Raw genomic sequence first — 25,634 nt, 5'->3', positions numbered from 1 at the left:
CCCCAGCCTCCCCTACTGTCCCCAGGGTAACTTGCCACATGTCAAAGATGGACGTTCCCCAGGGACAAGTAGCTGTGGCACAAGGTGCAGTACTGCTACTCGTCACTGGAGAACCAAACGTCCACGCATACCTGGATGCACCCTGTGTTTACAAGGACTATCCTGCTGAAAAGTAAATTAGTTTACTCCAAATTAATAAGGATGCACATGTAGACATGCAATGTTTATTGTGAAGCTAAGTAGTCCACTGAATAGTAAATTTCTCATGTAGATGCGCCCAGAGTCTCCAAAGGCAGCACAGGCTGGTGCTTGTAGTTTGGGGTGTAAAGAACATGAAAGAGCTTCTGGGTGTGAATCTAACAGCCAGAATGAAGACTCCACCATGTGCTCAGAACAACCGTCTGCTGTTGTTTGTGTAGGTCTTCCACAGAGCAACATGGGAGAGAGAAACATTTAAAAATATATATAAAGTTGGTGTTGTAAAATTGGGAAAGGGATGAAAGGAGGACTCAGGGTCAGGTGTAGTACATGAAAAGACTGCTAACTTTTTTTTTTAAAAAACAACATGAAAGATGGACAGTTTTAATTGTCAGTTGGTGCATCTACACAAGACACTTACTGTGGAGTTGACTAATTAGCTCTACAGCAAGTGTCTGAGTGTCTACATGTATGCCCCTACAAGGGCACACAAAACTAATAAATTCTGGGGCAGGCTAGTAATTGTAAATACAAGTACTACGCTGCTGTGGAGTTTTTTTTCCTGAGCACAGCACATGTGTAGATGCTGACCGACTGGCAGAGCACAAGGGTGCTTCAGTGCAGGGGCTGCCTGCTGGCTAGCCCAATGCACAACACCTTCATACCCCAGCCAGCCCCTCCACAGCACACTGAGCTAGGGAAAGCAGCCTTAGGCTGACAAGGTAAGCGTGCATCCCAAAGGTAAGCGTGTGTCCCAAAGGTAAGCGTGTGTTTTCTTCTAGGTTGGCAGATCTCCTCCGGCAGGCTTTAAACTAGGCTCGTCGGGGGGAGGGGAAGATGAAGGCGGGGAAAGCTGTGGACCACCAAACCATGTGGCACCCACAAGGACAGCCCAGCCTGAAGAAGGAGAACATTGGGAACCTGAAAGCCATGGGGAGGCCAGCACTACGGCACAGGTAAGAAACAAGAAGGTAAGAAACAATGGGCCCCTTGGGACTCGGAGCGGGGGGGCAGCAAAGGCACCAGTCACAGGGCTCAAGTGCCTACATACTAATGCTAGGAGCATGGGAAACAAGCAGGATGAACTAGCGCTCCTGCTTGCACTAAACACCTACAACTTAGTAGGGCTAACGGAAACCTGGTGGGATTCATCCCATGACTGGCTGGTACATATTGAGGGCTATAGATTGTACAGAAAGGACAGGGTGGTAAAGAAAGGGGGAGGGGTTGCACTCTATGTCAAAGAGCAATATACGTCAACCCTCATCAAGACAGAATCCAAGGATGAGGAAGTAGAAGGATTGTGGGTTAGGCTACATGGGGGGCAAGGAGAAAGGGATTTGGTGGTAGGGGTCTGCTACAGACCCCCACATCAAGGGGAAGAAAGAGATTCGGTGCTCCTGAGGCAAATCTCGGAGACCATAAAAGCTAAAGAGGCGGTAGTCATGGGGGACCTAAACTACCCGGACATCTGCTGGGAGTCACAGATAGCAAAGTCCCACTGCTCACGCAGGTTTCTAACCTGTGTACAGGACCTCCACCTGACACAGGAGGTACACGGTCCCACTAGGGGGAATGCCATACTGGATCTGGTATTGGCAACGGGAGATGACATGGTAGGGGACCTCCAGATCGGTAGCCATCTGGGGGACAGTGATCACCTAATAACAGAATTCACCATAAGACGTCGAGTGGGTAAGGTAACTGTCATAACCCAAAGGTCTGATTTTTTTTGTGTGTGCTTTGGCACTCGAATTATCCCCGTGGGTTTACCACTTCATTGCAGGGAGGAGTTCTGCTGCGCAGAGAACCCGCATGCAAAGGAGTGTTCCCGCCACTTTGCAGCAATCTTTGCAGGGTGCATTTCCCTTTGCAACACAGAAATGCACGGTGCAAAGATTTCCCGCTCGTCGTATGCAAATTCGTGCCCCGCAATTGGCTAGTGCTAAATTATTCACACGTTGTGGCTAGCGATTGGCCTGCTAGCCGTATAAGAGGCTTGAGCAGTTTCCGCCCAAGCCGAAGAGGACTCCGCATCCATCTCGTGGGGACTCTGGGTGTGCGCAGCAGGGTAATAGAAACCCTGTGTGTCGCTCAGAGGAGTTTGGCGACCTGATCCACCGCCCACCTCTTCCCGTCTTCGAACGGAGCCTACTATAAGACATAACGACGAGTTTTATGCGCGCTTGTCCTGGACATCCGGAGTTTGTCTGCGTGGAGCCTAGCAAGCTCCACGTGATTGTTCGTGTTCTGTCTGCGTGGAGCCTTGCAACCTCCATGTGTGTTCGTGTTTTCTGTTGTAACCGTAACTCAAGCAAGTTTTCAGCCTACACCACGACCATCTTGGTGTAAGTAAAATAATCTTAAAATCAACCGTTATGTGTCTGTGCCTAATTCTAGCTCGGTGCCCGCCCTCTCCAACCCGGCCTGCCCGGATTGCTGGCCACAGCCCGCGTGCAGAGCGACAAAAGCGACCCAGGGTCAGACCCGGCGCGCACAGTAACTAGTAGGGTGAAAGTGCTAGACTTTAGGAAAGCTGATTTCAATGAACTCAGATGATTAGTCAAGGACGCACTGCAGAGTAGGAGATTTGAAGTGATGGGAGCCCAAGAAGGGTGGCTGTGCCTTAAGGAAACGATCCTTTGGGCACAAAGCAAGACGATCCCCGAGCGAGGCAAAAGAGGGAAAGGGGCCAGGAGGCTTCCCTGGCTGACCAGAGAAATCCAGAGCAGCCTAAGGGACAAAAGGGGAGCACATAAAAAGTGGAAACAGGGAGAGATCACCAAAGATGAATATACCTCCTCTGCTCGTGCTTGTAGGGAGGCAGTTAGACGGGCCAAAGCTACCATGGAGCTGAGGATGGCAACCCAAGTAAAAGACAATAAGAAATTGTTTTTTAGATATATAGGGAGTAAAAGGAAGGCCCAGGGAGGAATAGGACCCCTGCTAAATGGGCAGAAACAATTGGTGATGGACAGGGGGGACAAGGCTGAACTCCTCAATGAGTTCTTTGCCTCAGTGTTCCTAAGCGAGGGGCACAACAAGTCTCTCACTGGGGTTGTAGAGAGGCAGCAGCAAGGCGCCAGACTGCCATGCGTAGACCCTGAGATGGTGCAGAGTCACTTGGAAGAACTGGATGCCTTTAAGTCGGCAGGCCCGGATGAGCTCCATCCGAGGGTGCTGAAGGCACTGGCCGACATCATTGCAGAGCCACTGGCGGGAATATTCGAACGCTCGTGGCGCATGGGCCAAGTCCCGGAGGACTGGAAAAGGGCCAACGTGGTCCCCATTTTCAAAAAGGGGAGGAAGGAGGACCCGGGCAACTATAGGCCCTTCAGTCTCACCTCCATCCTTGGCAAAGTCTTTGAAAAAATTATCAAGGCTCACATTTGTGAGAGCCCGGCAGGACAAATTATGCTGAGGGGAAATCAGCACGGGTTCGTGGCAGGCAGATCGTGCCTGACCAATCTACTTTCTTTTTATGACCAGGTTACGAAACGCCTGGACACAGGAGGAGGGGTGGATGTCGTATACTTAGACTTCAGGAAGGCCTTCGATACGGTATCCCACCCCATACTGGTGAACAAGTTAAGAGGCTGTGACTTGGATGACTACACAGTCCGGTGGGTGGCGAATTGGCTAGAGGGTCGCACCCAGAGAGTCGTGGTGGATGGGTTGGTATTGACCTGGAAGGGTGTGGGCAGTGGGGTCCCGCAGGGCTCGGTCCTTGGACCGATACTCTTTAATGTCTTCATCAGTGACTTGGACGAGGGAGTGAAATGTACTCTGTCCAAGTCTGCAGATGGCACAAAGCTATGGGGAGATGTGGACACGCCGGAGGGCAGGGAACAGCTGCAGGCAGATCTGGATAGGTTGGACAAGTGGGCAGAAAACAACAGGATGCAGTTCAACAAGGAGAAATGCAAAGTGCTGCACCTAGGGAGGAAGAATGTCCAGCACATCTACAGCCTAGGGAATGACCTGCTGGGTAGCACGGAAGTGGAAAGGGATCTTGGAGTCCTAGTGGACTCCAAGATGAACATGAGTCGGCAGTGTGACGAAGCCATCAAAAAAGGCAATGGCACTTTATCGTGCATCAGCAGATGCATGACGAATAGGTCCAAGGAGGCGATACTTCCCCTCTATCGGGCGCTGGTCAGACCGCAGTTGGAGTACTGCGTGCAATTCTGGGCGCCGCAATTCAAGAGGGATGCGGATAACCTGGAGAGGGTCCAGAGAAGGGCCACTCGTATGGTTAAGGGCCTGCAGACCAAGCCCTACGAGGAGAGACTAGAGAAACTGGACCTCTTCAGCCTCCGCAAGAGAAGGTTGAGAGGCGACCTTGTGGCTGCCTATAAGTTCATCACAGGGGCACAGAAGGGAATTGGTGAGTATTTATTCACCAAGGCGCCCCCGGGGGTTACAAGAAATAATGGCCACAAGCTAGCAGAGAGCAGATTCAGATTGGACATTAGGAAGAACTTCTTCACAGTTCGAGTGGCCAAGGTCTGGAACGGGCTCCCAAGGGAGGTGGTGCTCTCCCCTACCCTGGGGGTCTTCAAGAGGAGGTTAGATGAGCATCTAGCTGGAGTCATCTAGACCCAGCACTCTTTCCTGCTTATGCAGGGGGTCGGACTCGATGATCTATTGAGGTCCCTTCCGACCCTAACATCTATGAATCTATGAATCTATGAATAAGCTGACCCCCAGGACTCCCTGCCAGCTGGGGCTGCTCTGACCCAGCTCAATGTGTTGCAGTCTGGGTGCACATTCAGACTGGCAGCAATAAGCTCCAGGGCTTATTGCTGCACATTAATAGGCAAGTGTAGATATACCCAGTTTAAAATGTAATTGCCTAATAAGTGAGCCTCCACAGAGAATTTATGTGAACGGAGTATAACTAACTATTGGAATTTGACTAGGACATTGATCTACCATGTGCACTGGACTAGGACATTGACCTCTAGTGCAGTGAGTTCAGTGCTGTCCTCTAGAACCACGCTCAGCCTGTCACAGATACTGACCGAGAAGTCACTGTCACCTGGTGAGTCAACTGCTCTACTTCCTGCTACACCCTGCCTTTTCCTTGCAGATCTGCCCAAGCTGTGAGCAGGTTATTTTGTCTATGCTTGGTTTGAGCTGTTTTGCTTGGTTCAATGTGCATGACTTAGTTTGTCACCAGTCTCTCTCTCCAGTGACCGATTTCAGTACTCTGCCTTTTGAGGTCAAAGGAAAATTTGCCAGGAGGCTGGTGCCAGTGAAATTAAGTCTGTGGGTTTGATGTTGCTCAGACAGTCGTTTCACAGTGGTGCCATTCTGCATTCAGATTGACTCACAGTCTGCAGAACTGAGCACTATTGACAAACTGAGTCATTCTTTCTTTTTTCAATTTCCTTATTTTGCAAGTTCAGAAATTTGGGATTTTTAAACAAAACAGAGTTCTGATTCTTGTGCAATTTAAAAAATGGGAGTGGAAGAGGAGAACATGTTTGGAATTAGTCAAATCTGGGCACTTAATGGGAAGAATGCTCTTATGATTCAGCCATTGGTCTCAAAGACAGGCACCCCAAGCACCCCTGTTCCCTGTTTGAAACACCATCCTGTGTGAATTTGAGTAAGTTGCTTAATATGTTTCTACTTCAGATTCTCATCAGGAAAATGGGTACAATAACATTTTTCCTCTTACTCTTTGTCAGGTTCCATCTGTCACATTCTGTTATGAAAAAACACATCCATGTAACATCGTTGTTTTACAAATCAGTAACTTCCTAGTGATGTCACCTCTCTTTCCAGGCTCAGTGCATATTCTTCCTCCACTCACATTTTTAACGTGCTCCACCCTGGCCACAAGGCAGACTTATGTAGAACCCATAAAATAAGTAATTTTCTGAATAAGACTGATGCAGAGATGCCATGCTGAGCATCAGTCCTTCTTTCATTAGCAGCCAGTGCCTCCTGGGCTTTGAGCAGTATGACTTTTCCACCAGGGTCTGTTGTACAATTGTCAGCTTCCTTTACCTCCCATCTGCATACAGTCAAACTCAGCATGAATAAAAGGTACATTAACAGTATATGAAGTAGGAGGTACATCAAAAGAGGGCAAATTATTCATAGTGAACTAGATGAATTTAGCATATTTTCTTTTCTGAAAATATGTGTGTAAGAAGATGCTCAGCCTGCAGCTTAGCCTGAGACCCACCTGCAGGTAAACAACAGTTAAGAGCTTGCCTGGCTGGAAAGCTAGCTGCAACTGAAAAGTGGATTATAGTGGAGGCATAATGGCCACAAATTGTTAGAGAGAAGGTTCAGGCTGGACATCAGGAGACATTACTTTCCGGTTAGGGCTGCCAGGCTCTGGAATGGGCTCCCAAGTGAGGAGGTGCTCTCCCCTACCTTAGGGGTCTTCAAGAGGAGGCTTGGCAAATATTTGGCTAGGGTGATATGACCCCAGCACCCATTCTTGCCCGGGGCAGGGGGTTGGACCTGATGATCTGTTTAGGTCCCTTCTGACCCTAAGCACTATGATGCTATGATACTATGAGCCCTAAAAGCTCCAGGGGCAGAAGGCAAAGGGGAGAGATGGGAGGTTGTGGTGTTGTGGGGAGCAGTACAGTGCCTAAGCTGTTCTCTCAGGGTCTAAGAAAGGCTATAGGTTTTGGTCTATCTGTTTGTTATACATTTTTTGTTGTTGTCTGTTTTGTTTCTGTGGGAACAAGTTTGCCCCATGAAAAATAAACAGGCTATAAATCCTGAACACAGAGCTGACTGGCCTTGAAAAGGAAGCTAGGTAAGTAACCCATTTACACCAGGCATGTCTGCGTGTATATTTACGTGTGCCTAAACTTAATGCGCCTTTGCTTAAGGCACTTTAGGCACATGTCTACACGTGGATGTACTAATGCACATTAAGGTGCATTAAATGTAGGTGCAAATAGCTAAGTCACATTAGTGCACATGCAGATGTGCTACTGCACATTAACATGGTGTCTCTCCATTGATGCACACTGTGCTAATGCACATTAGCATGTGTATGCGTTTGCTAATGTTATTTAGCTATTCATGCATAAATTTGATACTTCTCTCTGAGCAGTATCAAATTTAGGGTTGAAGGGCTCCTATATATATGCGTGGAGCCTGTTCCAACGTACTGGAAATCCAGTGCATCGGAACAGACTCAATCAAGTGTGTTGGAGCACAGAAATTGGTGGGCTCTGGCAGCCTTCTGTGTCACGTGTTTCAGGATCCCTGAGAGCCCCCGCACTGAAAAAATGGTGGTGGGGCACTTTGAAATAAAACACTTTCAAAGAGCCTTAGTTCAAAGTGCCCCACCACTATATTTTCAGCACGGGGATACATGTAACACACAGGTGCTTTTAAATTAGCACAACTTGAAAATTAAAGCTCCTGGTGCCGCGTCTCTGAGTACATGTAAAAATGTCTGAATAGCCTAAAATCACCATTTTAAAGCAAATTAAGGGCATGCATGTGTAGACGCATGCCCTTAATGCACCTTAAATTGGGCTAATGCCTAACAAAAGAAATAGTCATTATCCCGATGTTCAGGCAGATAAACCTGGTCACACAGACATTCCTAAAACAGTGGACACAAAAAAGAGGGGGCGATATGAATATGGCTGAACTTAGCAACTACTTGGAATTTAGCAGTGACTGAGTGGTTCTGCTCTAGATGATGTTTGTTTTTGCTGTTTATTATTATCATTGTCATGATATGTACAAACAAGTTCCAGTTTTTCCCTTAATAAGCCTCATAAAACATCTGAAACTAAAACCAACAAAAGGAGTAATAAAGTAATCAATTGAAATGAAAAGTTACACAGTCACCATTGCTGAATTTAGACATCAAGCTACAGTATGACCAGCAAAGAATGTTTCTGTTACTATTCTTTATGAATGAGGAAAAGCCTGATACTTTTGTTTGTCATAGGAAACTTTGAAGTTCATGGTATGCCAAGATTTTCATCATGAAATTATACTTCTTATTCAAGTACTTGCTTTTTAATCTTCCTGGTATATCACTTCTAAGTTTCATACCCTCTTCTCCAGATAAATTAGCTTAAGCACAAATATAAAAGACAGCCCTATTGATCTTTGTTAAACTGATAGAGGCTTTCATAAGCCTCAAAACTGGAATGCTTAAAACAATAACAAAATTTATCTCTTACCAAGATCCCAGCTCCAAGAATGCCATGGAAAAACCAGACCAAATCGGTTATCTCGTTACTCTCTAGAACTTGTCCATTGGGGAAGTATAGGAGAAGGTTGGAGATGATAGCACAGATAGCCAGGGGGAACAGCATGACCCCAATGCACTTTGAACACTTTCCAGTGCACATGGTAGATCAATACTAAGGAAAGAAATGAGAAAAGAAAGCCTGGGTTACTTTGTGCTTTAAAAACATGGAGGAGTAGGACTTCATGTGAGTGAGAAATTTTTATAAAATATATGAAAATGGTGCTGAAGCAAGAGAGTTTTTTTCCAAGAAAGGTGTTACCAAATAGAGCTATTGAACCCCCTGACCCCAATTCTGTATTCAAAACTGGGCCAGGTCAATAGTAAACAGATCTTGGTCCTGTGTGAAATGGCTATGTCCTATGTGCAAGTAACTGGTAATTCATTCGTGATCCTAGCAAATAACTGTATGTCTTTGAAAACACTAGCCTGATTGTCATTAACTGGCAACCTTCCTGGTAGTCTCAGCAGTGAGATCCAGAACAGAATAAGCAGGAAGACTGAAGAATTCTCTTACAATTTGAGTTACATCTTCACCAGGAGATACAATAAAAGCAAGGTTTGGTTAAAGCTTGCGTTGTTGCTGCCTGTGCTGGGCTAGTTTAGTTTGTAGGAAAGAGGACTTCAGTTAGCAAGGCTATGGAAACTGACACTTATATGAGCACTTAGTTCACTTAAAGGGGAAAAATGGAGTTCTGTGATTATACCAGTAGTTGCTTGAGACATACATTAAATGCTTGTTCTGCTCGGGGAGAAGTTGCAGAAATGTGTTTGTAATGTGCAAAACAGTGCTCCTGTATTTTCTGGCTCTTGGGTTTTTTTGTTAATATATCCCAGGGGTGGGCAAAATATGGCCTGCGGGCTGCAGGTCTTTGTCTGGCCCACGGTGGGTCCCTTGGTCCCCTGGCTTAGGCATAGTTCAGCCCTGGCATGTCCTGCCACCCACTAGGCACACAGTGGAGCTGGGGTAGCTCAGCACCTGGACTGCTTTTTCTAGGCAGCCCAGGTGGCAGGCAGCTCTTTTTGGCTGCCACTGCCACTGCCATTGGCCCCACAGTACTGGCAGGCACCCGTGCTGTACAGCTCTGATCCTGTGCACCCTACACCTGCTCCAGGCTTGCCTGCTCTCAACAGTGGCGGCACTGGACAAAATCTGTTGCTCAATGCAAAAGGAAAGCAGCCCCTCCCCCTCCCACTGCCAGCAGTCCCCTGCTGCAGCCATCTGGAGCCTGTGCTGGGCTGCCCCACATCTACACTGCATCACTGCCACCTCCAGGCTGCCCCATGTGCAGCATGGGTCCCCGCTAGTATCGCAGGGCTGGGGCTGGTGGCAGCAGAAGGAGCCATTGCCTGGGCTGACTAGAAAGGCAGTCCAGCTGCAGAGCCACTCCAGCCCCGCTACGTGTCCAGGAGGCAGCAGGACGCACCTGGGTGGGTGATGTGGAGCAGGCACTGGGCAGGCTGGGTCAGGGCTGTGCCAGGTTCTGGCTGGTCCACTCCGCAGGGGTGAGTTCAGAGTGGGTGCAGGGCATGCTGGGACTGTGCACTGCTGGTGGTGGTGGGGAGGCACTGCAGGGCATGCAGGATTTGGGCTGTTGTGAGGCAGGAGCAGGTCCTGACCGGCTCAGGCACATGCAGGGGAGTCCCATGCACCACCCCCCATACCCACAAACCCTGCAACAACACTCTCCCCAACACACAATCACACACCCCACAAACACTGCACCCACACATACCTTTCCTACCCACACTGACCCCCTCACACACACCCCCAAACACTTCTGGGGGGACCCCTACTCATTGCTATGTGCACACCCCTGACTACATATATACCCACACCCCCCATGCACACCCTACACCCATTCCTAGCCACCCTCCCCTTCCACATACCCTAAAAACCCCATACCCACACACACGCACACATCCCCACAAACACTTTCCCCACAAACCCCCATACCTACCCACTCACATCCACACATACCCCCACATCCTCTCTCGTACCTACACATACACAGCCCCCCACAAACCCCACACTCTCCCCTCCATATCCCACCACCCGCCCACACTCCCCTACAATATACAAGAGTAAGACTTCATTTTGAGGTATTATGCAATCGCCTCTATATACACCACACAAACATACACAAATCAGGACAAAAATATTTTTTTTTAAGTAAAATTAAAATATGTTATTTTCATTGTTTACTTTTTAGTATACAATTTGGGTTTTTTTCTGATTCCAAGATGGCAAACCTCCTTCCCAGAAGGAGTACTTCTGGGGGTAAGGGGAGATACTTCTGGTGGCAAAGGTCAGGGATTAGGGGGTGGGTCTTCCAGTCCCAATATGGTGACCAGGGGGCATGGCACCTGTCCAAAAGTGGAGCTACCCTTGCAGCCCTCAACAGCGCACCAAAACTCATTAAGCAGCCCTCCAGCTGAAATAATTTCCTGCCCCAAAATATCCCCTTCTGTACTGAAAAATAACTTCTGAATCTTGTACTTCCTGGTGGAAGCTAAAGCATATGGTCTCCCTCAGTGCCAACAGAAAAACTTTTCCGTGTTGCTAATTGTGACAGCGGCACGCTGCCATCATGAGTGCAAGGAGGGGCGAGGAAAGGCTGCGGGGCAGACAAAACCCTGGAACAGAACCCCGGAGTGGGTAATTTACCTCCGGGAGACCCGGCGGTGCCGGAGATGAGACCGCGGCAGCAGCTGCAGCCGTGCGAACCGGCATTACACTGGCTATTTAAGCAGCTGTTCCCAGTAAGGGAGACAGCTGAGCCAATTGCGGTGGCCGATATGGCCGCTGCAGGAAAGTTTAAAACCCCCCAACAGCACCCGCAGGGAGGGGGAGCCAGAGAGAGGGAGAGAGAGCAGGCAGCACGTCTGGCGTGCTGAGGCTCCTACTGGGGAAAGGCACCAGCTAGGCTGTGCTGTACCACCACAAGAGGCAGGAGAAGCCTCTAAACCACTAGCAGAGGAAAGCAAGGTGAAACTTCCTGCCTTGCAACAAGGAGCGAGCAGGGAGAGGCCAGTACTCCCCTTGAGAGGAGGGAGGCAAGGGGAACGACTAGGTACCCTCCATTTGCCAGCATTGCCCCTAGAAGAAATAGAGTCGGAGACAGGGGCAGAATCCCCTGGAATCCACTGGAGAAGGGAAGGCAGCTCTGGGAGCCTCCCTACCCAAGGGGAATATTATTTCTAGAGAAGTTAAGAGTGAAGGACGCAAAGAGATAGCAGAAGAGCCAGAGAGACAAGAGGATGGGCTGGCCGAGTTGTACAGTGAGTCCGAGTCCCTGGTGAAACTGACAGTGGGCAAACCCGCAGAGGACCGAAGGTCACCATCCCATCAGCACATGATTGGTTGGCAAGTGGACGGGGTGTAGGGGTGGCAGAGCCCTGCAGAACACCGTAAGCAACAGTTGTGAGTACACCCGTGTCAGGGAACCCCTCTGATAAGAACTCCACTGGAACCCTCTCACAATAATATACCAGCAAAGTCGTGGCAGACGGGATGAGGGGTGGGTGGCCTAACCGATAGGTGGCGCTCGCCATAAGACCTCCGACATCACACTAATCATGGAAGACTCCCCTTGATGACTTTGTCTAAACTGGGTGTTAATTCTGGTACTGGCAAGCAAAGCCTGCTTACTGATGCAGCTGCAGTGGTCCAAACTGTACGTAGAGAAAAAGAAACCTCAGCTTGCACTAGTGCCTCTTATTGTTGCTTGAATCCAGGACCTGCTTCATCACACAAATCTCACCTTTCTTTGTCAACACTGGAGGGTTGCATCAAGCTGTGTACAGACATCTGAGGAGATTAGATTGTGTTAAAAATAGCCACCTGACCTAAGGTAAGTCGCGATGGAGGAAGGGGGTTATTAGATCAGGTCAGCCATTTTTAAAGACCAATCTAAGCGTCCTGAACTTCTGTAGAGCTCACACACAGATCCACCTAACTAATGTAAGGTCCACACCTGGGTGAACAAAATTTGATCAGATGGCCATTTAAAAAATTCGATCTAACCTCCCTGAATATCTGTATGCAGCCCCAGTGTGATTGCGTTGGCAGATGGTTACTGATTTGCTTGAACTGAGTAGAGTTTCTGAGGAAGACAAGGTCTAAGAATGAGAGGAAGGGCATAGTTTAAGTTGTTGAGATGAGCCTAATTTCGGTTGATGTAGGATGAGCAACCTGTGAGGCACGGAGGATGGGGAAATGACCAATATACATGGCTTGTATGATATATATGCAAAAACTTATACATAATTAGGGACCTACTCAATTCACAATTTTACAGAAATCATGAAATTGAGTGATGTGTGCAAAATCCAGGGTGGGGTGGGAGGGACCAACTCCCCAGTGGGAGACAGCAGTCCTCACAGCTGCTGTGGCCTAGTTACACAGGCTGCCAGGGAGAGAGGGGGGCTGGCAACATGAAGGGGATCAGGCAAGATGGCTGCTACCACTGCCCCTCACTACTGATTTGCTGAAAAGGCTGGCTGACAACACCGCCCCTCTCCACCAGTCAGCAGCAAGGGGTGGGGCCACATGTTGGACAGCGCTCAGCCAATCAGTGACGAGGGGCAAGACTGACAAGCAGCTTTCTCCACCAATTAGCAACAGGGGGGCAGGGCCACCAGGGCCCCTCGGCCAATTGGAGGCATGGGGAGGGTACAAAAATGCCAGCCAGCCCTGCAATCTGCCCACAAAATCAGCCTCCTGCCTCCTGGACTTGGGTAGGTCTCTATACATAATGTATGCAAATGTAACCCTACCTATGGTCTACATGGAAGGCAAGGTAGACTTACATCTTGCAGACTAACCAAGATACAATGTGTGTGGGTGTGAGGGTGTGCTACACCACAAGCTTTTTATGAGATGAAGCTCACTTTTTCAGATGTTGTGACAGGAGATGCAGAAAGCAAAGCACAGGGAGGAGAGAGCAGATAGAATATCCTGTTTGATTACAGTTATGTCTGTAACTGTATATTCTTTATCTGCATGCCTTCATTAATATGCAGGTTTGAGGGGCAACTCATGGTTTTTACTGATTGTGGTCTTGGCTAATACAGTTTGAGGTTAAAGTGGTCAGTTATAAAGGGCAACTGGACAGATTTTGTGTTCATCTGCTCTCCCTCATAAATTGTGAAGTTTGTAGGCATGTGAGTATGGCCCTGAGAAAATTTTGGATTTCCTATTGAAAATTCTTGGCATGTGCAAGGGTAAGGTATCATTTTTCACAGAATAGGCACAGAACTACCATTGATCTTGGCAAATGGGTCCTGGTAGGTCCATGAATATACTTTAACTGTGCATGTGTGGCAGGCAGGCACACAGCCATAGGTGGCAGAAGCCCGGGACTAATGGGGCCTAGCCCCCTTAAGCATGGGGCAGCACAGAGGGCTGCAGGACAGTCTGGAGGTAGGCTCTGGGCAGCTGCAGCAGGTGGGGAGGGTTGCACACAGACAGGCACAGAGCCTGCATGCAGCCAAGATTGCAGCCAGACAGCTGGCTACCACAGCAGGTAAGTTGTGGAAGAGGGGGGGGGGCAGATTGAGGCCCCCACAGGGAGGGAGGAAGTGGGGCAGGGGAGGGGCTGGGGTGAGTGAGACCTTGGGGAAGGTCATGGGATGCTCAGAGCCTGGGCAGCCCGTCCAGGAGCCGGCCCCGGGGACCAGCGGCGTCAGGCATGTGGCATCACATCATTCCTGAAGCAGTGGCAATGGGATGCAGAACTCAGCGTGCAGTGGCAGCCCACCTCCTCCCCAGACACAAATCCGGTGGGCATGTGCCCCCTGTGCCTCTCCCAAGGTGTGCGCAGCAGTGGGAGTCCTCTCTCTGTGCCCTTCTTACTGCCATCCAGTGCCTGGCAGAAGGGTTACACACATTTTTGTAATGCTAATTTTTTAAAATTATTATTTCCCAACTGATCCTCAGCTGTGTATTTGAAATACCCTTCAACTTAGCCCATGTGCACTGGCTGACTTCTCCTAGGTACAGTCACAGAGGTGGTTCATGAGAAGGCATAAGAAGGAAGTAGCTAAATAGCTTTAGAGATGAGTTAAAGGAAGGCATCACATGCATAAGAGGCAGTCTAGAAAAAGACATGAAGATATCTAAGCAAGGCTAAAAACCCCTAAACAAAGCTCAGTGCATGGTTGTGACCAAAAAATGCCAATTAAAATGTTGAGTATAATTAAGAAGGACATCTAAATAATAATGTATTCTGATTTATTTTCATTTTATATCCCACTCTATCCAGAAAGGCTCAAAGTAGCTTACAATACATGACAACAACAACAGTAAGTTTCCCAAACAGCTCTTCTCCTCCACAGTTGTGCTACTGTATAAATCCATGGTGCACCCATGTCTTGCATGCTGCATGCAGTCCTACTCTCCACATCTAAAAAAGGATATAATAGAATTGGGAACAGTGCAGAGGGAGGCAACCAAGATGATCAGAGGTATGGAGCAGTTGCCATACAAGAGACTGAAAGGGCTAGGACTCTTCCTTTTGTAAAGGAGAAGGCTGAGCTGGGTGTGATAGAGATCTATAAAGTCATGACGGGTATGGACAAAGTGAATAGGGAACTATTATTCACCATGTCCCAAAAAACAAGAACTAGGGGGCATCCTGAAACTAGTAGGAGACATGTTTAAAACAAACAAGATGTGGAGGTTTTTTGTTTGTTTTGACTTGGTTGTTCTACCTGGGGCCTAATTGTGGAGCTTGTTGCTACACAAAGTTGTAAAGGCAAATAGAATAGCCATGTTCAAAAAGGGTTTAAACAAATCCATGCAGGACAGCACCATTGGGAACTGTTAAACAGACCAGTGTGAGCCATGTATCCTCTCACAGCCCTAAACAAAGGCACCTGGTGCTTGGAAATGTATGCCATGGGAGATAGTGAGGATGCCAAGAGCCACTGGATTGCCAAAAGGCAGTAGAGACTGCTGAAGTCTTTTTCTGAATCTGAATTTCTACAAAGAGTAATTAGCATTGTTCTGTGCTGCTACAAAGTTTTAATAACAATACTTATTATAAACCACATTTTCTGAATATTTTTAAGCATAAGGGAAAGTAATTAAGCTTTAAGAGCAAGTTAGCTCTTAGCTGCTTTAGAACAGCTGTTTAACCAAAGTACTACCTGTCTCACTCTCATTACAAACTGTTTATATAATGCTCAAAAAATTGGGCAGGACATTTTGCAGATATTTAAAAAGCCCCAGATTGAAGGGAATAATTTTTTTTAAGTTGACAGAAAATGTGTGTGGAGGGGACAGAATGGATGTAGCACTAGATATTTTCCAGTCTCGCTTATTTCCTTTTCAATTTTGTGCATTTAATTTAATGTTTTAACATTTTCTCACCTGCCCTTGCATTGTATTTTAACCCATGCCCTTCCTGGGTCTGCTAACCCTTGCCTATTTTCTATACTGTTTTCTTTATTCAATCAGAAGCAAACAAGGAAACATAATCTACCCCCTTGTTTTAAGTCAGATCAGACAGATTCTAAAAACCTTGTGCAGCATTCATGTGTATAATCCTCCACATGGTGCGTTTACATGAGATACTTTGCTGCGCATTAGACTAATATGCAGTAAAGCATTGCTGTCTACACATGTGCAGCAATTACTGGGAAGAAGATTAGTCTAATGTGCCATTTTTCTAATACCAGTAGATACAGGCACTACAAATTGGTGCATTAAACTAATGTGCTAAAGCACACATGTAGACACTGACTGGGAGCAAATTGCTCCCAGTCAGCCTAGGCAGCAGGGGCCACAGGGGTGGAGAGAGCTATCCCAGGTCAGTGGAACACTGCCTCCCAGCCATGTGGAGGTCGGACCACATCTCAGTTTCCATGTGGCTGGGAGCCCTACAAAGATCAGGACCAGCACCTGATCCCTCTGCCAGAGCAGGGCAGGCACCTGGCGAGCCTGGAACTCCCCCTGGCTGCTGCAGGGGCACATAGAGCAGGGCAGGAACAGTCGTGGACTACTCCTGTTAAGAGCAAATTTGTTCCCAATGGGCACAAGTTCAGATGTGTGCTGGGTCAGAGTTTAATGCACCTGAATTTTCTATGCAAAATATTCATGCACATTAATTGCATTTGTAGACTTACCCACAACTCCTCAGCTGGTGTAAAGCAACATAATTCCATTGACCTTGAGCTACAGTGATTTCAACTTGGTCCACTACCACTGACATTACCAAAGAAATCTACCTAAACATCGACAAGCAAATTTAGTGAGCGCTTCTCCCATGAAAGTCAATGCAGCTTGCACCTACTTAAATCACAGCTGATTCTGACCAAGATACAAAAATTAGCGATGACATACCAAACACAAACATTTTTGCTAATCCTACAAGAGTCAAACCCATTCCTAACAACTTTGGGCAAGCTGCTGCAGTAGCTTTTTGGTTCTTAACTAGGACTCTCAATATGTTTCATCCTGTAAAGTTGAGGGAAGTAAGAAAATATCTTGATGTACTTACCTTGATGTACAGGAATAAAATGGTTACTGATGCTTCACGTCTTCACATCAAAGTTAATTTTTAACTGGCTTCAAGTTTTTATCTTTCTTTTACCCAGTATCCGTCTGAGAGGCACAGATATGTTCTCAAGCAATGGATTCCATTAAACAAAGAGCAGCTTCTCTTCAAAGAATGAGGAAATACCCCAAACTCTGCCTGGTTAGTCAATGTAAAGATTATATCACCCTGCAACATTGATTTTTTTTAAGGCACTGTTTCATTGGTCAATGCCCCCCAAGGTCACATTGATTTGCAGTAGGCTGGCACAGTTTTTTCCTGCCACAACCTTTTAAGTTGTGTGCGGTGTCACAAAATAGGGAAGTCAAGACAGAAGTTTACTGCACAAAATTAAGCTGTAAGTATTGGAGCCAAAGGGCTAGACTATAAATACAGTCTGATGGTATAATGCGAAGGGACACTGGGAATAAGGCCCCAGCCTTTTTCCACAATATACACTGGTTTCACAGGCAGCTATTAGTCTGAGTGTTTGAGCTCAAGCCTGTTGGACCCTAATGATGGTGCAAGAAATGGCAGCATTTTCCATAGTCATTAGGCAGGGAGGCACAAGAAGTCTACTCTTCCTTCTTCCATTACTTCCGCATAGTCCCTTAGCTGTGTAGAGACTAGAAGACATTCTCCCACTGCTAGGTGCTCAAGAGCACCACTGGCTCCCAACTTGCCCCCTGCATGGTGCAGCAGTGTCCCGGCACGCTTCAAACTGGTCAATGGCCAGCCAAGAGGGGAGGGAAAGATGAGGAAGAGATGAGACTCTAAATGTATGTGGATAGAAGGCAGTGTGCCAGGGGATGGAGTTGGGAAGGTGAAGCACTAGGACAGGGAACAACATAGGGGTTTGTAGAGAAGGGATTTAGGTGACAGCAGGCAGGCTTGAGAGACAGTGATTGGGGTGTACTGCTGAGGCTGAGTGGTGTACTTGTGTGGGTATGGCTACATTTCGTAGAATCATAGAAAACAAGGGTTGGAAGGGACCTCAGGAGGGCATCTAATCCGACCCCCTGCTCAAAGCAGGACCATCCCCAAGTAGATCATCCCAGCAAAGGTATTGTCTAGCTGGGTCTTAAAAACTTGCAAGGATGGAGATTACACAGTCTTTCTGGGTAATCTGTTCCAGTGCTTTACTACCCTCTTCATGAGAGATTTTTTCCTAATATCTAACCTACATTTCTCTTTCTTCAATTTGAGAATATTGACCTTTGTTCTGACCTTTGTTCTGTCATCTGCCACAACTGAACAATCTAGCTCCATCCTCTTTGGAACCACCATTCAGATAGTTGAAGGCTGCTATTAAATCCCCCCTCAATTTTATCTTCTCCAGACTAAATAAGTTCAGTTCCCTCAGCCTCTCTTCAGAAGTCATGGGCCCCAACCTCCTAACCATTTTCACTGCCCTGTGCTGGACTCTCTACAAATTATCTACATTCTTTCTGTAGTGGGCGGCCCAAAACTGGACATAGTACTCCAGATGTGGCCTCACCAATGCCAAACAGAGGAGAAGAATCACTTAATCTGCTGGCAGCACCCTTACTAACAGCTCAGCATGCCATTAGTCTTCTTTGCAACAAGGGCACACTCTTGGCTCATACCCACCTTATTGTCTACTGTAACCCCCAGGTCCTTTTCTGCAGAGGTGCTGCTTAGCCAGTTGGTCCCCAGCCTGTACGAGTGCATGGGATTGTTCCATCCTAAGTGCAGGACTTTACACTTGTCATTATTGAATCTCATGAGCTTTTTTAGGTTCAATCCTCCAATTTGTCTAGGTCTCTCTGAATCTTAGCCCTATGCTCCAGCATATTTACTACACCCCTGAGGTTGGTGTCATCTGCAGACTTGTTGAGGGTGAACTCCATTCCATCTTCCAGGTCGTTGATAAAGATCTTGAACAAAACTGGCCCCAAGACCAACCCCTGGGACACTACACTTGATACTGGCTGCCAACTAGACATTGAGCCATTGCTTTATTACCCTCTGAGCCCAATGATCCAGTCAGTTTTCTATCTACCTTACAGTCCATTCATCTAACCTGTACTTCCTTAGCTTGTTTGCACAAATGTTGTGGGAGACCGTATCAAAAGCCTTGATGAAGTTAGGGTATATCATGTCTGTCCCGGGAGAGAACGGGGGGAAGGACCCCAAATAAGAAAAGAAAGTTATGGGGGACAGAACGGACAGAAGGGAGAGGAAACAAATATAAAAGTTAAAACAAGAAAAAACTACTCACTCACAGCAGGAGCCGCGGCGCAGCGGGAACAGGGAGAGAATCCTGCGCGGCTCATTAGCCGCGTCTTTATTCAGCTGAGACCAGCCAATGACATCACCAGCAATCACTGTCTGGCAAGAATAAAAATGGCCAACAGCGGATGAAGAGAGAGAGGGAGAACAGACCCGAAGAGTGCGGGGCCACAAGACCCACTTCGGGAATCTCTCAAGGAGGAAGGAGCACGGGACGAGGAGCCAGAGGAGGCTCCTGACGCTGGCCGTGACAACAGGGGCAGGGAACGGATCCTTAGTGCTGGAGACGACCCAGAAGCAGCCCCTGCAATTTGCGAAGGCAGCAGCAACAGGGGAAGCAGAGAAGGGCACGCGAAGACCCACACCATAACAGGTGGGAGTATTGGGAGCAGTTGGAAAGAGAAGGAATTCTCCCCACCAGGAGAGCCCCAGCAGGAGCAGCAGGAAGGGCTACAGAGAAGCAGGGCACTTACCCTGAACACAGAAAGTAGTCAGCCACACACTGAGGAACTACAAGGCACCCGTGTTGGGATGCCCTGGAAGGGAAAGAAGTGGGGCAGCACCAGGCTCATGGAGGAAGTGGAAAAGGAGGAAAGGATGACCCGAGCAGGAGGCCAAGGGTACACGGCCCCGAACAGGGGTCATCCTGTAGCTAGACCGTAGGGAAGTAGCCACCTGGTACCTTGATGTAAGGGACCAGGGAAAGGAGTTACTAAGAGTCCTAGCGATGCAGTAAATGTGTTGTCTTGTGCTTTTCTTTTACGTTTTTCTTTTGTTTCCCCATGTGAAGGGGTTGAGAGATAGGAGAGGCTTATATAAATAGAATAATTGGTGCAAAGCCCAAAGGGCTTCATATAGGATTCAGGCCTTAGGGTGGGAGTCCACTCTAGGTGAGTACAGGCTCCACGATTGGGACCTCTGAACGTATACAACCCGTGATGGAGTAAGTGAATCGGCCTCAGGAGCTGATACCCAGGATGGGAAGGAACTTGAAAGGCTCCACAGCTATGTGTGAAGGGGTACGTGGCCCAGAAGACTGAGCGATCCATCGAGGTGGCGTAAGGTTGGGGTGTAGGGGTGGCAGAGCCCCACAGGTGACCATCGGGCAGACCGTGTGCTGCAGAAGGTCCCCGGGTAGTCAACCCTCCACTGGGAAACATTCAAAGTCATGGCAGGTGAGATAGGGGAAGACTACTCACAGAGGGAACATCTACTCGGCAGTTCACGGGAATCTGCAAGGCATACGCCACCCATTGCTCAGACCAAGGCTGCACGTGACCGGGTGTTTGAGACCTGGCAGTCACAATGTCTACTGCTCTTCCCGCATCCACAGAGCCAGTCATCTCATCATGAAGGCAATCGGGTTGGTCAGGCCTGACTTGCCCTTGGTGAATCTATGCTGATGGTACCTAAACACCTTCTCTTCCAAGTGCTTAGAAATAGATTCCTTGAGGACCTGGCCCGTGATTTTTCCAGGGACTGCGGTGAGGCTGACTGGTCTGTAGTTCCCTGGTTCCTCCTCCTTCCCTTTCTTGAAGATGGGCACTAGATTTTCCCTTTTCCAATCATCCAGGACCTCTCTTGATTGCCATAAGTTTTTTCAAAGATACGGCCAGCAGCTCTCAATTGTATCAGCCAGCTCTGTCTCAGAGACTGGGACTGTGGTGCAAACTCTGGCTGTCAATGAGGGGGCACATGATGCTCATGCTTCTGTACACTGCACTGGTCTTCACCCTCTTGCTCGGTCACCCCCCCCCCCCCCCCCCCAAAAGCAAATTATCCACAGAATCCAGAGGTCCATACACATCTTCTTCTGGGGCTCCAAATGAGAGAAAGTGATGAGAAAAACCTTGTACAAGACAGAATGGACAGGGAGAGCCAATGAATACCAGATGTCCTGCTATTCCTCTGGGCCAAACACAAGCCAGATCTGCAAGCTGGCAACCAGGACAGGGTCTAAAACAGCCTGCTTCATGAAGTATTTTGCAAGTCACATGCTACAAGTCTGGGGAGTGCACATACTGCCATGCATGAGTCTAGCAGCTTGGGAACTGTTGTGATTCTGCAGAACCCTGGAGCAATTCTGTAGCAAGTACAAACTACAGGGGAAAGGCCCAATGACCCCATCAGGTCCAGTGGGGCTGGACCCAATGATCTTGCGAGGTCCCTTCCAGCCCTAATGTCTATGAAATCTATGAAATAGTGAACCACTGCAAGATACAGGAGGTGGTGAGGAAGATAGACATTGTGTCACCCGTGAACTTACTCCCTGCTGACAGCTGCCAGGCCGTGTGGGGGAGGATCTTCCACAAGGATCTGGAGAAGAAGAATCTGTCCATGTCTGAGTAGCATTCTTTTGCCTCCCACCTGTAAAGGGAGTTCAGGAGTAGCAACCAACACTGCAGGGCTGGCTGCATCCCTGCTGCCAGCCTCCCCTCCCCACACCAGGGGGTGGAGACCACACCATAGGCACAGCCAGAGACTTTTCTTTAAGTCCCCAAATCACATAAGAATTGCCTCCCCTCCCGTGCTCTCAGCACCCTCTTGTTTCCCTTTATATGCCCAGCAGCATCTCTCCTTCACTCCCTCTGCTGCGCACCACTGCTGCTGTCCCCACTGTCCCTGGCTGGCCTGGGGGCAGGGGAAGCTCCAGAGCTGCTCTTGTCCCATTGCAGCTGGACTGTGTGGGGAGCCAGGCTCAACCAGAGCAGCAGCAGTGGAGGCAGCAGGTATGTTCCCCCTCTCCGACCTTGCTCCCAGGCTGGTAGAGAACACCTGGGGAGACCAGGTGGGGAGGAACCTGAACACTACTACCAGCCCTGTTATGGCCACTGTAGAATCTGCCGCCGCCAACCCTGGCTCATGGACAGACTCAGCAATGGGAAAGAAGAATGGGACTGGAAGGGGTGAAAAGGTACAACTGGGAATAGAGAGGAAGAGTTTATACTTGAACTGTAAACCTCTGAAGACAGGGCTCATCTTTTTGTTCTAATTTTGCCCACCACCTAGCACAGTGGGTATCTGGGCCATGACTAGGGCTCATAGACATTATGGGAAAATATAATTATTATATTATGATTATTTTTATATTAGTAGTAGTAGTTTAGCTTAATGCATCAAGTTATCAGTGTCCTTGTTCAGATTTATTCATTTCTTATAGTATAAGAAGTTCAGTAATCTTTGCTGAGAAATCAATTAAGAAGGCTAGTTGGGGTTTGAGGATTAGTGAAGTGAGAATTAATGAGATTTTATTGTCATGCAACATAAGGGAGAGATGGAGAGTATAGTTTTCAGTTCTAAAATGAATCGTTCTCTAAAATGATTTGGTCTAAAATGCAGAAGTGTGAGGCAAAAGAATGCTACTGAGACATGGACAGGTTCTTCCACTTACCTTTTTTCTACAGCCAGTTTCATACATGGGACAATAGGATGCCCTGCAATAGAACTGAGCCCAGCTCCTGCAGTTGAAAGTACTAACCTTTATTTTTTAAATATAACTATTAATATAGTCACAATCAAGTACACATTATAAATAAATAGCAATTTTAATAATGAATAAAGTAGTTCTAACAATTTAATAGTAATGAGTGTACTCACTAGAAACACAGTAGAAGAAAGTTATAATAAAAACACCAAGAGTGATTGTGAGCCCTGAAATAGTCTCAAACATTAGTTTTCAGTGACTTTAGGATTCAGTCGTCATCATCAAAATCTAAATGTTTTTATGATTCTTCATTTACACATTTTTATCTGTATCATCACTATATTTTTTCACCGCCAAAAGAAATACAGCATCTGTGACATTGATAAGGTTTCTTAAAAACAAATGAAAGACCCAGTTTGAAGACAGAACCCCTTTGTGCAGGCTTTATTGCAGTAGTTCTTCCATCCCTGCCCTCCTTGCTCAAAGGGAAAAGGTGCTAAAAACAAGGGGTTGAGATTCTCATACATACAGTTCACAGCAGCTGTAAGATCTGCGTCTGAAAAGTAAATTACAACAACTTACCTGACTGCAGGTCAAAAATAATGGAGTGGAGGAGAGTACAGAGCACAGACAGGAGAGTGGTGGCTAATGCTTCAGATCTTTTAATGGAAAGTTTACCTAAACTTGTTGTCTGATGATGATGATTCCCTTCAGACTTCCTGGAGGGATGGCTTTGCCCTAAATAAATGAAAATTTATCCTAAAGTATTTAGAAAGACCTTGAACTTTCTTTGAAATGGCTAGTAACCAAGCTGAGGGGGTATGTGTCTGTCACCGTGTGTTATTGATTGAAAGCATTCTGTGTTCCACTGATCAATACCTCCTGGTTATATTAATTCTACATCATTGCTATCTTTCCTTTTTATTAACCATAAACTCTATTAATTTTCCAGTTATGCTGAAGGGCACACATTATCAGAAAAGGTAAATTTATTCATTTTCTCTCTCTCTCTTTCTTACCATATTAAAATGTGTAGTCCATATCAAGAATCAAAACCATATCAGTCGTAGCATAATTTTGTATTATACAGTGTCTGATTTAAAAATCTAAATAATTATGCTACTATTCTGTTAGGGCATATTTTAGTGTCCATTTATGCTATTAATAGCTGAGTATCATTATTAATGTAGAAATGGTTTGCTAACTAGTATGTTCTAGTATGTAAAAGATCAAATTCTGCTATTACTTGTATTGATATAAAACCATAGTGACTCCACCGGAATATAAAACATTATTCCAAATTGCCCTAAGTATAACTGACAAGGGAATTTATCTCATTGTTGGTACTAACACACATTTTATTTTTCAGTTCTTTTTATTATGATTCTATATTCAGACTTTTCTTCAAGTGGGGGAAATAAGGGGTTATTTTCCTGAAAAAAAAATCTGTCATTCCTTTTTTCAAAATATTAAATGTGACAAATATGAAATAATAAAACATATATTGATGCATGTTATGCAGAGTATACATCTTGCATCTCTGGGGAACTGGTATTTCTCATAATTTTATAGCTCTACAGACAGTCCTTGACTTACAATGGTTCGAATTACGACAAACTGCACTTACGATGTTTGTAAATTGACATCTGGGTTTTGAAGTTCTGACATGGGTTTCAACTTTATGACACTGGATGCTGGACATAGGTTTGTCAGTGCAAGGGGAGGGGGAAGGAAAGGTCCGTGGGGGTGCAAATCAGGGCCCCAGCGGGAGCTGGGGACTAGGGCTGGAACAGGGGGTGAAGCAAACACTGCCCAGCTGGGGCTGTTTCAGGCTCTGGGAGCAGGAGCTATGGGTGGCGGGAGAAGCCGCAGCTGGTCCAGCTTCTCTCCTGGCTGCCCCCACCGGGGCAAAGCAGGCAGTGCCAGGGCTGTGCTGGACAACCGCGGGAGAAGCCGCAGATCAAGCCGCAGCTCGTCCAGCTGGTCCCCCGGCTGGTCCCACTGGGGTGAGGCAGGTAGTGCCAGGGCTGAGCCAGGTGGCTGCAGGAGAAGCCACGGCCTGTCCAGTGGCTCCTGCTGCTTGTCCAGGAGGGCATGGAGCGGGGTGAGGGAGGGACATGTGACCCCAGATCTGGTCTGGTTGGGGTGGGGTGGGCTACGCTCAGGGCAGATCTGGGGGCACATGCCCCCGCCCCCTATGCCCTTCCAGACACGTGGCCAGAGCAGCAGTATGTCGCTTGTCTGGGAGCCATTTGCTAAGCTGCTCCTCTGGTGCTCACTCATCACTACCACTACAGCACTATGATACTGTACCTGTACTGAATAAAGAATAAGTCCCAGTACTGTACAGTACAGTACTTTCAACAAGTTCACTGCACTGCCCATGAGCTGTTCGGACTTCCAAACTTTTTCCAAACTGCCCATAATAATGGCAGAAAAGCATAAATCTGGTGGAAGTGATGTTTCTTCTTCTAAGAAACATAGAGCAATTACTATGGAAACAAAAATGGAAATAATTAAGAGGTCTGAAAAAGGTGAGACCTCAACTGAAATGGGTAGAGCTTTGGATATCCCGCAAACGACTGTTGTGACCATCCTGAAAGACGAGGCAAGAATTCAGGAGCACGTTAAGGACTCGGCTCCTATGCACTCAACTGTGATAACTAAGCAGTATGTTGGACTTATTGTTCAGGATGAGAAACTGTTAATCATTTGGCTGGAGGATCAAAATAAATGCCGTGCTCCTGTGAGTTTAGGCATCATTCAGGAAAAGGCCAGGAGTCTTTATGATGATCTGAAGAAACAACAAGGGGAGAGTTCTAGTGCTGAGCCTTTTACTGCAAGTAGGGGGTGGTTTATGCTTTTTAAAGCCAGGGCCAATTTTCATAACATCAAGGTCTCAGGTCAAGCTCCCAGTGCTGATGAAGAGGCAGCTTGTGCTTTTCCTCAGACATTGGCTGAAATCATT

General features: G+C 47.2%; 1 protein-coding gene across 2 annotated transcripts in view; it reads right to left on the bottom strand.

Moving 5' to 3' along the window:
• The window catches only part of LOC102568158 (transmembrane 4 L6 family member 1), a 37,935-nt gene extending 14,615 nt beyond the window's left edge, over nt 1-23,320 (bottom strand). Inside the window, exons 1-2 of one of the 2 annotated variants that reach the window (XM_019483623.2) lie at nt 23,249-23,320; nt 8,382-8,564 (exon numbers count right to left, since the gene is read on the bottom strand). In XM_019483623.2, coding sequence (XP_019339168.1) covers nt 8,382-8,552 — 171 coding nt within the window. In that variant the 5' untranslated portion in view covers nt 8,553-8,564; nt 23,249-23,320. Of the gene's footprint in view, nt 1-8,381; nt 8,565-16,953; nt 17,138-23,248 lie in introns of those variants that run through there. The other variant, XM_019483622.2, reaches the window with a different exon arrangement.
• Nucleotides 23,321-25,634: the final 2,314 nt, after the last annotated feature.

The sequence above is a fragment of the Alligator mississippiensis genome, chromosome 1 (assembly GCF_030867095.1).
Source record: "Alligator mississippiensis isolate rAllMis1 chromosome 1, rAllMis1, whole genome shotgun sequence".
NCBI classification, from domain to species: Eukaryota; Metazoa; Chordata; order Crocodylia; family Alligatoridae; genus Alligator; species Alligator mississippiensis.
The sequence above is the reverse complement of the archived record's forward strand: the minus strand, read 5'-3'. Positions and strand labels throughout refer to the sequence as shown.